General features: G+C 42.7%; 1 protein-coding gene across 1 annotated transcript in view; it reads right to left on the reverse strand.

The window, feature by feature from the left end:
* The window catches only part of SYNE2 (spectrin repeat containing nuclear envelope protein 2), a 154,919-nt gene that overhangs the window by 47,466 nt on the left and 92,697 nt on the right, over window positions 1-14,756 (reverse strand). Inside the window, exons 75-86 of the mRNA XM_054066775.1 lie at window positions 14,127-14,246; window positions 13,760-13,960; window positions 12,872-13,045; window positions 12,170-12,301; window positions 10,596-10,792; window positions 9,452-9,584; window positions 8,370-8,552; window positions 7,775-7,921; window positions 5,906-6,082; window positions 3,999-4,154; window positions 2,700-2,849; window positions 205-375 (exon numbers count right to left, since the gene is read on the reverse strand). Of these exons, the coding sequence (XP_053922750.1) occupies window positions 205-375; window positions 2,700-2,849; window positions 3,999-4,154; window positions 5,906-6,082; window positions 7,775-7,921; window positions 8,370-8,552; window positions 9,452-9,584; window positions 10,596-10,792; window positions 12,170-12,301; window positions 12,872-13,045; window positions 13,760-13,960; window positions 14,127-14,246 (1,941 nt within the window). The remainder of the gene's footprint in view (window positions 1-204; window positions 376-2,699; window positions 2,850-3,998; window positions 4,155-5,905; window positions 6,083-7,774; window positions 7,922-8,369; window positions 8,553-9,451; window positions 9,585-10,595; window positions 10,793-12,169; window positions 12,302-12,871; window positions 13,046-13,759; window positions 13,961-14,126; window positions 14,247-14,756) is intronic.

The raw sequence follows: 14,756 nt of genomic DNA on the forward strand, positions 1-14,756 counted from the left end.
GCCAAATTAAGAAAGAAGTTTAACAACAGTCCTCAGTACCTCTGCAGACTGGAAAAAATTCCCATTCCACTGACTTCAGTGGCACTATAATGAAGAGGAAGTTGCTGAAATAAATTATTCTGTTATTTTTTTTCATTGGAGTTTGTTTGTTTGCTTAAAAGCGCAGGAGGAAGTACACAAAAAAGACCACTTCAGTAGACTTACCTGAAGAGTTTTGACCTGGTTTTTCAAAGTGTCCACTGACACCACAGAAGGTTTGCACTGCTCTATGCAGTACAAATACCTTGTTGTCATCAGGCTGACTTCCATATAAATTTCATCATACGCTCTCCATTGCTCCAGTATTGACTGCATTGATGTCTTTAATTGTGCAACCTGCAAACAAACCACATAATTCACCTTTAAAATTGACTTCAAAATCAGAGCTCAATGCTCACTCCATGACAATCCACAAGAATTTCACAAGTTGGGAGTATTTTGCTGTTTGGTAAGGAATTACGCAGGTTTCAATTCAAGCCATAAACAGTATTTAGAGTGAAGTACAAGAATTTGCTTGAAATAAAAATGTAACCAGAACTCCAGGTAGCACTGTTCTGTCAGCCACAACTCCAGAACCTCCCTAAAAGTAAGAAGTACTGAAATAATGAACTGCTAACTCCTTCCTGCCAAAATCAATCTGAAATGGGAGAAAGTTGAGAGACTTAATCTTCTTAGGAAGCAGACAGTTTGATCCAGAGACTACCTTTCCTTTTAATGAAAATCTGAACAGAAATCATTTTGTATGGAAGAAGATGCCACCACAATACTCTGGAGGAGCTATCATCCTCCTTATAACATCGTGCCCTAATAATGCAGGTCCACCTGAATCGCAGTCAAGGAACTTCATGATTGTCATATAAAATTAAATGACGGATATCCTCTTTGATTTCTACATTTCTTTCACTATTACAGTTGTTCAATCTATCCTGGGGCAAGCACAGTTCCCATTTGTCACACGCCCCTACACATCACAAATACATAACCACGGTCCTCCTTTGTGGGAGATGTCATTTGTATCCTTCTGTATCAGATAGTACCTAAGGTCTGTCCTGGGTTAAACAAAACATTAATCTACTTCAGTATCTATTTTCAGTCATGCCAGTACCAGATGCTTTGAGAAGAGCATGAAAACCAGGCAGGCAAACAAGCACGTCTCCATGGCACCTGGTACAACCAAAAGCCAGGTCTCAGTTCCGACTGTGTTTCCACACAGTGGAAGATGAAGGCTTTTCTACACCATGGTGCATGCTAAAGACACTGCATGGATAATTGTATCCTTGTATCCTAGTTCCAGGCATGCAGCAGTAGAAGGATTAGTCATCCCTATTCTTAGTTGAGTCATGGTATAGGTGGGAGGAATCTCTAATTGCATTTTGCAGCCTGTGGCTAATTACCGCCCACACAAGGAAGATGGAAAGACATTGTGCTTGTGAAAAGTTTCTCGGCCACAGACTCACAGCCTTGAGATCAACCTACGGACAATATACTCAAAGATTCACATCTCCTTAGACCTGTATTTGAAATCACAGCCTGGCTCTGCTGACAGGAGTCACCCACGGGAGGAAAGCTGCGTTTGGTGTTTCATTGCACATGCAGACAACCAGGCTCAAAGAACATTCTGCTGCTCCCAAGTTCCATACTTAAGTCACAAAAATACTAAAACTAATGTGATCCATGGCACGGTGCCTGCAAGAAGAAAAAAGCACTAGGCTGTCAATCCTGCCAACTTAAATCTTCAGCTCCACAGTGGAAGGAAAACCTCTCATCCTGTACACACATAAAAATGCCTCTGCTTTCTTAGAAACGGCCGCATTGTTTCTGTTGAAACCTAAACCAAGAAGCAGCAGACCCATCCTGGACCCACACCTAGTGTGGAAGAGTGCAAGCAAAAGGGTGCAGGTTTCACAAACTTCTGAGGAACAAAAGCAAGGTGTTTATAATAGAAAGTGTAAGGGAATCTTAATTATAAAAACAATCACTGTATCACGTACAATCCTCTACGATATATGGCTACTTATTACCACAAATTCAAATCCATAAATGTACTCATTACTATATCTTCTGCACCTATCACTTATGTCGAGATAAAAAAGATCAAGATAATTTAACTATATATGCAATCTCCCGGGGAGCCAATTTGCATGAGAAACCAATCTACCAGACTCTCCTGGAAGCAATTAGAAACTACATAGGATTTCAGGACAGTGAAAGCCATACAGGTGTGGGGACTAAAAAGTAATTGGGAGATGGAAAATATACAGTGAGAAAAGGGCAGGAATAGGCAGCTTCCATCAGTGTACTATAGGGGAGAAAGACCAGTGCAGGAAAGAGAAGCACATCGAGTAAAATAGTTTCCATTTGCAGCTTGACAGAGTAGCAGCGCTCGTTCTTTATTTCCTAAACTGCAGATGGGGGACTGTTCCTCCTCCCCTTCAAACTACTTTGACATTAGACCGTGTTTTCTCTCTCAACCTTGGAAATACATTAATTTACATTATGGTACAGACTTAAAAGGTAAGTTCTTGGGAAGGTTAAGATTAAGAGTAAGGAATACTTTGCATCATTCTTGTACTGGTTCCTGCCATCCCAAGAAGAGAATTAATAACACTTCTGGTAAGAATAGGGACTGGAGGAAATCTGAATGCAAACTAAGCTTTTACCTGGCTTACAGTGCTGTCCATCATCTCACACAGCTCAGCTATCCTGGGAGGCAGAGCTTCTGGCGTTTGTTCCGCACTAACATTCAAAGCCAAACTCTGTTTGAGCTCATCAAGAGTTTTGGATTTAGCGGTGAGTTGATTTTCTAGCTCCTAAATGAAAAAAAAGTAAAAAAAAAAAAAATAAGATAAATAAGAGATTTTAATGAAACCACAGAAATAAAACTGTGTGAGGAGCTTAAAACCAATTCTGTGTAATTCTTAAGCCTTGCAACACCACCATCTCAACTCTGATACAGAACAGCTGTTTTATATGAGCTCAAAACGACAGTGGCTGCTTTAGACAGTCTCCTGCAGGGAGAGATAGAATCAGTCCATTTAGTGTCAGCACGAGCACTGGACATTGCGCTTGGGAAGGAAATCATCAGGGGCTAATTCCTCAGCCACCATGTACCTCTCCAGCTACAAAAAGTTCTACTAATGCAGCTGAACTTTTCCTTGGGTGGGTTAGCGTTCGAGTCCACCTTTGCCCCAGCAGACAACAGTAAGACAGGAACTGGTTTTGCAACACGAGAGTCCCTGACATCCTAACTAACTCTAGAAACTTCTGCAACTTGGTGTGTAACAGAGCACTCTAGGCAATAAAAGCAGAGTCCTACAGGAGAGGGCTTATAATCATGGCAATAAAAGAACAAATATTCCATGTTAAAAAATCGAGAGGGAACACCGTACTGAATGAAAACGGCAGACTGTCAGAGTAATAGAAGCTGATTATTAGCTGTCTGCACCTGTACTAATTTTGAGGGAGCTGATGCCTACAAAAGCACAACAAAGCCAAAGTACACCCAGATTCTAGAGGCTGGTGCACGGAGAATACATTCTAGGGCACAAGTATATTGCAGATGCTATTTTTCCAATTTGCACCACATGGCCAGCACAGAGCTCTTCACACTAATAGAACTGATAGCTTTTGCCATGGCTCTGCTGAACTGAGAACTACTTTTGGAGGCATCTCAGAATAAAATCTACAATACTGCTGCACAATACTCTAAATACCACAGAACAACAGCAGTTGCATCTTCAGTTGGATGAAAAATCATAAAATGGCAATTCACATTAGAGGCGATCTAGCTCTTTATCACTTGAACCTAACATGCTTTAACTGAAATTACACTGTAGTATTTTTCTATGAAATGGCAAATTCCTTTACTTTTTTTTCCTGTTAAAAATCAGTGTAGTTCTTCAGTCTGGATTCAGCAAGGTGCTAAATATGTTTTGTACGAAAATATCACAATGCTTTACCTTGCAATCATCTAATGTGTTCTGTGCAGAGATCAGACTTGCCGGGGTTTGTAGAGGTCTCAGTCGATCACTCTGAGCTTCCAACCAGTTGCATAGAGTCTGTGCTTTGTTCTCATTTTCAGTAATATCCTCAAAAATGTGTTCCAGGTCTTGTATCTGAAAGTTACAGAACTATTTTAACTTATTTAAACCTAGAGGTGGGCAGAAACAGGGCTCCTCTTTCCACAACAAAATCTGAGATTACGAGATTTACATTGAAACTATTATTTAGAGAAAATACTTCTAGAGGAAAAGCTAAGGATTTACTAGCTCTTTAGGATCTGACCTTTCTCTGGGAAAGAAACAAGGCAGTGGGGGTTCTGGAGCAGGCAAACTGCAGACCTGACAGTGTGGGGGACTCTAGGCTACATGAGCACATTCATTTGGAGTCTGAAAACCTCATTCTCCCTAAAACCTACCAACAAAATTACTAATAAGAAAGGGACGTCAAGTCACCTATCTTCCATTTCAGCCCTGGGGATCCATTACATCCTAGAATATGGTTTCTTGAAAATGGTTAGAAAAGACAACTTTTTTCCCCCATAAAGCTGAAATTTCGTAATAATAGAAATTTCCAGTTGCGTAGGAAGGGAATTTTCTGCTTGAAAACATTTCTAGAAGACTTTCTGAGTCAGAAAATTTGGGAATTTTCCATTTGATCAGTGGTCTTCGTATCTGGATTCAGAGAGGGCAGCTTCTCTCAATGCCCTGTAAGTTTGGGAGAGGAACAATGAAGGAGGAATGTTCTAGTGGAAGGATTCATTGCAGCAATCCTGTAGTTGCATTTTGGGAGGCTAACCTTTCACCGGTCTTTTCCATATCATGAGTCACACTAGCTATTGCGGGCAAGCACCAGCATCTAAATCTGGATGCATGGATTATTTCTAGTCTCACTAAAGTAACTCTGAGGCACTGCCCAAAACACGTTTTATACACAGAAAAACAGAAGATGTCCTGGTCTAGTTCGTCTACATGTACAATTTGCCAGTCAGCTGCTGATCTCCAAAGCACTCCACTGAGAAAGGAGATTTCGTTACTGTAGAAGGAGGATGCAGAGACAGAGTAACTTATTTCCAGTGACCCAGGAGGGCTGGAGCAGGGCTGGGAATGGAATCCTGCTATGCATTTTTCAGCAGGGTCATACATCCCCATCTGAATACGGCTGTCAACACTACGTACTTAATAACTGCATTTTTGGCAAATCCAACTGCTACAACAGGAAAATGTTTGGAGGCCGGATATGTCCCTCTTTCTCATTCCCATCATGTACCACGTGGAGGGGCTCTTTGTTTTATTCGTACTCTGCTTGCTGAGCAGGGCCAGACTGTTTGTACCAAGCAGTGTAGCACCTCTCCTTTCCACAATGCATTCAGTGTTTTCTCCCATTAAGTTTTAAATGCTTAAACTTTCACAGTACCCCAAAGCTTCAAAAGATTTCACTAACAGGTTCTCCTGCAGACACTACCCTGAATTCTTCTTCTTTCACAGGTCTTTGGTGACATGTCACTGACTGTATTTATTTCATACAAGGATTTACCTACTACAGTCAATTAGGGTAAATCCCGGGCTGTCATGAAGAGCAGATTTTGCCTGTTTTCCCTCCCTGCAAGTTACAGGAGAGTTTACGCTCCCAGAACTTGCTGAGCTTTGGGTGCTTGCCCACCACCTGATATCTGATGTGCTACAAGACCTGTCCACAGGCTGCCCACGAGACAGCAGGATGGACAGACAGCACAGAGCACAGGGAGTCTCATTGCTGTGTTCAGTGGTGTTTTCAGACTCGAGGAGAAAGGCTGCTTGCAAAATACAGAGAACTGTCACAGGTAAGATCAAAGTTGTGAGAGACAGTAATAAGGACTCAATCAAACCTTTCTGTTCAGAGATGCCTGCAGTCTGTGCCATCGCAGGTTCATCTCTCCAAGACACTCGGCAAATTCTGTCCTTTCGTAACGCTTGCTTTCCACATCACAAGTGCTCATCTGCAAGAGTGACTGGTTAACAAAATCTACCATCGTCTGTTTAAAGTTCATTTCCATCATATATTCCTGGAAGGGAGGAGGGGAACAAAAAAAGAAGAAAACATAAACCCATTAGTTTGGCAGTTTTAATCTGATCAGTTTCAGTGACACTTCAAGGCAGAGTTATGGGCCATTCACAGCATATTCAGAACCATCTGAAAGAGACCTGGCTGTAGCAATAATTCTCAAGTTTTTACCCTTTTATATCTGTGGAACTACTTCTATCCACTGAAACTTTTGCAGAAAATCACTATCATTCCGTGGGTAGCCCAAGGTAAGAACAGGCTAGTGCCAGAGCAGGGAATAAAACCTAGGGCTACCAGACCTTGTATTTTATCCGTTGGACAATACCACCACACTGCCGTGAGCCCGGAGCAGGCTTCCACCAAGGCCTTCCAACACTCCTGCGACTCACAGAGAAGCACAGACAAGAGCTTGTGCTCCTTCATCAAAATTGCTGCCATCAGAACAGAAAATCAGAATACGTGGGAGGAAAAAAGTGTCCTCTAGCACAAATGTTCTTGCCCACAGACAGGAGGGAGAAGCTACACATAAGAGAATGCCTTATTGCTTTAGAAGGTCATAGAAGAAGAGGGGAGGAAAGGGATTTTCAATGTATCTTGTAGTGCCCAGAAAAAAAAACATCAGGGCATACCACAGTAGAGGTCCCAAAGGCTAGCTGCATCCCCGTAGGAATTCATGACCCTCATCCCGGCTTTCTTCTCAACATAAACAGCTGGTGCTGCTGGCAAGCACACAGGGCACACGTACAAACTAATCTCTAAAGATCCGAAGGGTTAAAAATAGCACCTCACCTACATGTTCCAACTTCCAAATCCAACTGATATAGATCAACATGTTATAGACCTGCTTTACTAAGGCACTCTGAAAGGAATGCTTATGTTGACACTTCCCTGACATGCAGTACCGAAGTGCCTGAGAAGCGCAGCTGCAGACTGAGAACTGTTGTCCTGTCTGAGCCCAGAGCACTGTTCGGTAGCTCTGCAATGGTAAAGCAAAATATGACTCTGCATATGATTCGTGCCCTGAGGTTGGGCTCCCTGGAATCTACAGAGGTATGAGCATGGCTTGAATCCTTCCTGTGGCTGGGACAATCGGCCTTTGCCATTGGCGCTTCAGCCACTGAAGAGAGGCAACAGTCTACTGCAGCCTCTCTTTCTGCAGGGACATTCATCTTGTCCCTCCCTCCTAGCAGGTTATCTCTTTTGGTGAATCACAACATTGAAAAGCCCCGTTTTCTAGTTAAATGGATCCTGCCTACGGAGCTCCAAAATTCCTTGTTGAGAAAGCTGACTAAAACCAAGCACAAACACAGAGTCTATCTACTTAAGGAAGTAAAGCTTTCCTGCTCAACACATTTTATAATTTCAAAGAATCACAGAATCACCAGGTTGGAAAAGACCTCTGAGATCATCGAATCCAATTTGAATGTAGGAGAGAGAGAGAGCACAAGTGAGACAGACAGGACAACATGAGCAAAAGCAGATTACAGCAGAGCAAGGAGTGGCGGTATTGCAGGACAGGCAGTGTGTTCTGAGGCATGGGAGCAAAAGGTTTTTATAAAGGAAGATATTAAGGCATCTTTGAGAAACACTCTTGAGAGCAAGGAGAACAAAATGACAGTGCCTGTGAGGCTCTTCCATCCTTGCTGCAGCCAAACACCTCACAGAAGGCATGGACTTACAGCTTTCCATTTACCTTGTACTTCTCAAGGAGGCTCCTGACTTGGGCAGCACTACATTGTGGATTTATCGGCTCCTCATGTCCATGCTGTTGTTCCACATGGTCCAGCCAGGTCAGTAGTTCAGCAATAGCTTCCCGTGATGAAAGTTTTTCCATCTGAAGCTGTGGGTAAAGCACATAATGAATCCTCTACACTCTGCTTGTTAGAAATACCAAGGTAGATGACATCTTTGTTTTTAGAAAGGCTCAGGCACTATAACTGCAATTACTGGAGTACGAACTTGAAAGCGCGTCCTGTGCTCCAGGGGACTGTGTAACTTAAATTAAGAAAAGTTCAAGGATTCAGAAATTTGAAATAAAATCATCTCTAATTGCAACAAACTTCGATATAAAATTGTAAAGCTTATAGTTATGTGCAAAACAGCCAGGAAGAACACCGCAATAATTAACTGCAGTACAATACTGGAGATATTCTGAAAGCAAGACGGACAGCTAATTAGGAAAGAAGTGTTTTGGGAGCATTATGGAGCAGCCAACTGAATCCCAGTAGCAACATTTTAAAATAATTATTTAGCTTGGACCGAGAGATGGCAGCAGAGGTTCTCCTCACCTGATGAAGTTTTTCTTGGATGGCTGGGAGCTGTGTAATCAGCTCTCCCCATTTTTGTTCAATCTTTGCCAAGGATGACCTAAGTGCTGCGGTATCAGCTCGCTTCACGTGAAAGAGCTGGTTGGCAGTGCTCACCACAGATGACTTCAAGGAAGATTTTTCATCAGCTTCCTTACAAAATGTCTGAGGTGCATGGCAGAAATGTAAGAAAGGGTAAATATATATCTCCTTCAATAAAGAAGGCAAACCAGATTCTAATCACAGGCTGTAACACCCCAACAAACAAATTTTAGCGAGTTGGTAAAGTTCAGAAAACCTAAACTCAACGTGTTTATACAATGCTGAATACCAGCTTTTGCTCCACAAAGATCAGGAATATCCTCATCCCCACTTTGCGCAGTGGTCCAAGGAGCAACCCCAATCCTTAATTCTCTGGCCAGCTCACATCTACCAGTCCAATTTCATGATGCTTTGTTTTCCCCTCTCTGCAAGACTCCTTCCCTCTGCCAGGCCTCACACTGGGGCTGAACCTCCTGGCTAGTCATGCAAGGGGTGATGCAAGGGGTGCACAGCACCCAGAGCAGGCAAAGACATGAAGCGCAATTCAGCAGGTTTCTCTTCCCTCTTCTCTGGCTCACCATCTTCACAGCCCCACTGTCTTCACCTCTGCTCCCTGAGCCCACGTTCCAGATTCAGTTGGTAAGTGGCCCATCAGCTGGGCTGAACTGCTCTACTTAGTACTTGGCATCAGGAGCAAGACAGAAACCATGCTATTACGCTGTAGGTGCATAAGAGATCGTGACTGGGCTGTGATGTGTTGCAGTTGGGAGCTCGTTACAAGAGGATTCCACTCTGATTGATTCACTCTGACTGGCCTCACGATCTGAAGGAAGGTCTTTGGTGGCCTCCCATCCTCATGGCTCCCCACAGAGGTTGTAGTGTGCCTTTGCAGCACACACCCATTCAGTCTTATATTATGTGGGCAGATTTTGGGTCATGGCAAACACAGAAATGGCTCAAAGGGGTCATTCTCACTGTTAGTCACAATGTCTTATCAAATCCTGGCAGAAGAAATGACTTACAAACAAACTGTTAATGTTATCCCTGATGGTGGGAAGATCCTGTGATACATTGAGAGACTGCTCCTTCCAAAAGTTCATTCTCTGCCGAGCAGAATCCAGCCATTTCATTAATTCCTCTGAGTCTCTCTTGTAGCTACAAAGAGAAAACAAAACACACAAATCTACATCTCCTAGCTGTGCCCAGGATATGTTTCTCACCTCCCCAGTTGTCCGTGAGGAGGCATGTGCTATTCTGGCACCTTTGCTTCTCCATAACCCTGCAGAAGCATGGCTACACCACAGATCGATGTGCACACAAGACTGCTCCTGTCAGCTCTTTTCAGCTGCTCTGCTCTCCCTGAAAACATCCTCTTCCTGTATCCACCCAGCACTTGCCTGGACAAGCTGACATGGGTGAAAAAGAGCTTTGCTGGAGGTCAAAACCACCAGAGCAGGTTGTGCACAGTGAGAGATACAACACAGAATGCACAGCAGAGGTAAATAACTCTGAAACAACTGGCATGGCTCTGTCCACACTTACTGGTCCAAAGAGCCTGAGCTCAGACCGCACAGACCATGTGCAGGGAGAGCTGAGCTTCCTCCATCAGCTGGTGGAATGGGCCCCAAACTGCATCTGCCTGACTGCCAGGACAGCATTGACAGTTGCCTTGAGGCACGTGAAAGCATTGAGCATCCTTGGGTCCTCCCCCTTTGGAGAGCTCCAAAACACAATTTGAGGTGGCACGTCAGCCTTGCACGTTTGTAAGGTGAGCAGTGCATGTGCCCAGACAGGAGTATTATGCCTTTGCATGGCAATCGAGGCTAGCTTGCATTTGTACCAGGCCAAAACGCTCGGGGCAGCAGGATCAGAGCTTCTGGTAACACTGCCAACACGATGCAGCTAACGCTCACCTAGATGGTTTTTGCAATAGCAGCAATCAAAATACTTTTCCTGCAAAAGTAAGCGGGAAGTGAAGTCTATGCAGTAGGAGAAGATCAGCTGCATAGTAAAGGCACACTTTACCACTACTTTATTTCCTTTTTCTCATTTCTAAGTTAAGGGACCTATGTTTTTTATTAATTAACGGTCATATCTCAGAAAATACATTGATAGGGAGTGTAATTGCTAGCTGATATCTCTAATTGCTTTCTGAGTTATACCCACCTGACCAAGAGTTTCAGTAAGGTCTGAAGTCGGTGTAGTTCATGGCCAACCTTTTTGGTTAAAGACAACCACTGCTCTTCTAGCTTCCCAATCTGGCTTCTTATTTCTGGACAGCTCACAGCAGTCAGCAATTTCTTCCCTTCTTTCACCATCTGGTACAGCCTGGCATGCTTTTCATCAACACTGCTTTTCATTTGCTATGAGAGTATGGGAAGTTTGCAAAATAAGAATACTTTAAAAACCGAGAACACAGCTAGAAAAATGCATGTTATTTGTCATAACTTCTTGATCTCACATTTCCTCTGTCATGCTTTTCCTTTTTCAAACAGAAGGAACTTGTACTTCATTACATGCAAAGGCAACAGAGGTTATTGTTTTTGTTTCCTCTGGAAAGCTCAAGACAGATCGATCCCAATATAATTTATACATTATCAGAGTGACGGGTTATGATTTATGGGCTTTTTTGACACATGTAACCTCAAGCAGTGGACAAACACCCTCTATCAGACCTGGCTGCACTGTCCAAACCTATGATTGTCCCCAGCAGAAAGTCAGAATCATAGAATGGTTTGGGTTGGAAGGAACCTTAAAGATCATCCAGTTCCAACTGTCCTGCCCTATCCAAGAGATACCTTGCACTGGATCAGGTTGCTCAAAGACCCATCCAAACTGGCTTTGAACACCTCCAGGCATGGGGCATCCACAACTTTTCTGGGCAACCTCACAGTAAAAAAAAAAATCTTCCTAATATCTCAGGCACATCTGCCCTCTTTTAGCTTAAAATCATTACCCCTCATCCTATTGCTGCACTCCCTGATAAAGAGACCCTCCCCAGCTTTCCCATAGGCCCCCTCTAAGGACTGGAAGGCTGCTAGAAGGTCTCCCCAGAGCCTTCACTTCTTCACAGGTCAAACCTGTGAGGAATGCAGAGCACTCTCTGACAATACATAATGAAGTTAATTGAACAGTATTTCTTCTAAATTTTATATAGAACAACCATAAAGGCTGTTTCATGTCCTAATATACAAATGTGTTGTAAACATACATAAAATGGTGAAGCTCTGCCATCAGATGCAGCTGGGAACAAACCAGGAGCATATTTGCCATTCTGTACAAAAGGAATTCTCTCCTCTTTGGTCAGACAGAAATCAGACCATCTTATTTTGAATTCTCAGAATTTTGAAAGGAGCTGATAAACCTTCAGACTTCCTATTGCAGCCAGCGGTTCAAATATTTGAAGGTGCTGGGTTGATTCTCCTCTTCCACAGGGTTTTAATTCATGGCATCAAAATCATTCCTGAGTTACAGAGAAGTAGCTCTGTGTTCACTCCAAGGCTTCTTGGGATGCAGGCAGCCTGCACACTACCTTCTCTCAAATATTTGTATTTGAAGACGAAGTTCTGAAGTAGCTATTGTCATTACTATAAATGAATTTATAGCCCTTGGCTGAGATCAGCTATCATTAGCTGAAATGATTACTCTTAAAAGTGTTCAGCTTGCATCCACACACAGACAAGGACTCAAAGCTTTACAGACTCACAAAGAAAACCAGTCAGAGAGACAGACAGAAATACCTGTAGAACTGCAATCCTATCCACTAATCGGTCTTCAGTTTCTTCAACCAAATTCACAGAAGGCAATGAAGAGGCAAGTGCCTCTAACTCCTTATTGAAAACCAGACATTCATCATCAAATTCCATCCATCCCTGAAAAATATATTCTATCATTAACATAGCACACAGCTACCTACAGTTTTGATACACCAGAATGAGGTCTTAATATTTATTCTAGCATCAGCAGCTGTTACTTTAACAAAACAGAACATGAAAATAGGTGAATAATACAGAAATATTAAAGCAAGACATGGTTTCACCACAGGTGAATGCATTAATTTCTTTCCTCATAACTTCAAGGTTTCCTATTTTAAAGTAGTATACTTAACTTTTTATTCTCTAGGAGTCTTTTAAAGTTTTAGGTTTTATTTTAAAGTGTTACTGGTATTTTTGTGCCTCAAATGGCTCTTCTGTCAGTCCAGGCACTCCAAAATTACAGCAAAAAGTCATAAATTCCCACCCATGTCAGAGTCATGCGTTGAAATGTACACTTCCAGGGGGTTTCAAGGAAGAAAGACGGTTTACTGACACACACAGACCAAGTAATAGACTGTTACTGTCCAATGGAGACAGAAAAGGATATCTACTAGCCAAAGAATCACTAGTGTGGAAACTATTCTTCTTCCCTCTAGCTTTTACTCTGGGTTTCTTTTGTCTCATTACCTGTAACAGGCTCTCTAAGTGAAAACCATACTGGCAGGCCTTCTGCTCCAGCAACTTGACTTCATTCACCAGCTCTGTCCAGAATTCCTCTCTTTTTTGCAGGATGGAGGGGGCCACTTTCTTGGAAATCGCTTGCATGAAAACCATGTGGGCCATGAGGTTGTGGAAAAAGGCCTGAAAAATGAAGTTAAAGCTTGGTCTCTAAGAGAGATCACACACTTACAGCAGGAATATGAAGAAGACAGATAAGACTCACTGAGAAGAGCAGCCAGTTTCAGGGTCCCTCAAAGCTGGATTCAGGAATCTTCTACCCAAATTCTGCATTATCCCGAGATGCACACTTATTGATGTGATGGCAGGACAGTGAGGATGCAGTGGCATTCTCAGCCATCTCCCATCAAGCATGTAGCAGCTGGGTACAGGGGAAACTGGGCTGCCTAAGGGAGGATCTAAATTATTCTCCCTTTGGAAAAGGAGCTGGTAGGGGTAAGTTACCTCCAGCAGATTACAGCGGCACAGAACTCTGAAAGCAAAGGCTCAACTCCCAATTGCTAGGCAGCACCTTCAGGAACCTCACTGCTGATTTATTACCACTAATTAGAAGGATGTGCTTTTCTCACATATCAATATGTTCTGAGGTGAGCCAAAGTAGAGCTAGACTGACAAATCTGAAATCCTGACCTTAATTTATCACCAAAACTGTAATAACAACTTCTCTTCCATATTTTAGTGGGTCCTATGGAAAAACTCTGCTCTGTTTTCTGCACGTACTCCAGTCCCTCCACTACGCTATGAGCTGATCATCCTTCTCCACAATACCAGGGAGAAACCAGTTACAGAAAACAGTGCTATGCTGATCTCAGCAGTGCTGTTATAAGCATCTTATACCTTGTGATTTTCCAGGTGAGACTGTAGGCCTGCTCTGCTTTTTGTTAGCTCCTTTGGATCTTGTGCAACCTTCTCTTGTCCAATAGCTACCAGCTCTGCAAATCCACGAAGTAAGTCCTCGTACTGGTTCTCACTGATGGAAGGAGAGTTCAGCTCCATGTACTTTGCTTTCAGAATACCCCACATGTCATCCAAAACATCCTATAATATGAATGCAGTCCAGTGACTCATGGATAGAAATGACTCCTACAAGAACACATGCACATTCCCAGGACCCAAAATAACCATCAGCCTTTTGATTCTAAAAATCCCTTGCTTAGAAGAAACAAACCTTGCTAAGTAAGCAGGAATTGTATTGTGCTCTTACCTCTAATTTATAAGCTTGCTGGATTAAAGTGGTAGGTAACTGAAATCTTTCCCCATGTCCTCTCAATTTTGCTACTTGGTTTTCAAAGTCTTGTAGCTCCAAAGCACAGGCATCTGTTTTCTGAATTAAGGACAAAATAAGCTATTAGGAAGAGTTCTGTTCCATTAAACTTTCGATTTTCACTAGTACTGCAGCAGGGCCAGGATGCACTAGTACTGCCTAAGTTCACAACGAGACCCTGAGATCCGATGAGCTTACAAGCATTCTTTGCTTCACCAACAAGTAGATGGCCAATGACCATTCTGGTGAGGATATCTGGCAGTCTATTAATTTTTACGTCTCCAGTAATCCCTAAGAAGGTCAAAGAAAATAGCTTATCTGGTCAAATGTCATATGATAAAGTACTTCTAAAACATGAAGGATGAGATATAAATACTGGAATCTTATTCCCACTAAGAAGTTATTTTTCTGTATCAAAAGATGTAATGTGTGAAGCACTGTACTTTGGGTAGCTCTTTCTCTTCCCTGCCATACTGTAGGGTCTATCTGCTCTGACTGGTTGTGGAGAGACTGGTTCCTCCACGCCACTTACTGAAAGGACTGGAATTAGGTCTGACTATGGACTGGGGT

This window comes from Cuculus canorus, chromosome 5 (genome assembly GCF_017976375.1).
Source record: "Cuculus canorus isolate bCucCan1 chromosome 5, bCucCan1.pri, whole genome shotgun sequence".
Taxonomy (NCBI): Eukaryota; Metazoa; Chordata; class Aves; order Cuculiformes; family Cuculidae; genus Cuculus; species Cuculus canorus.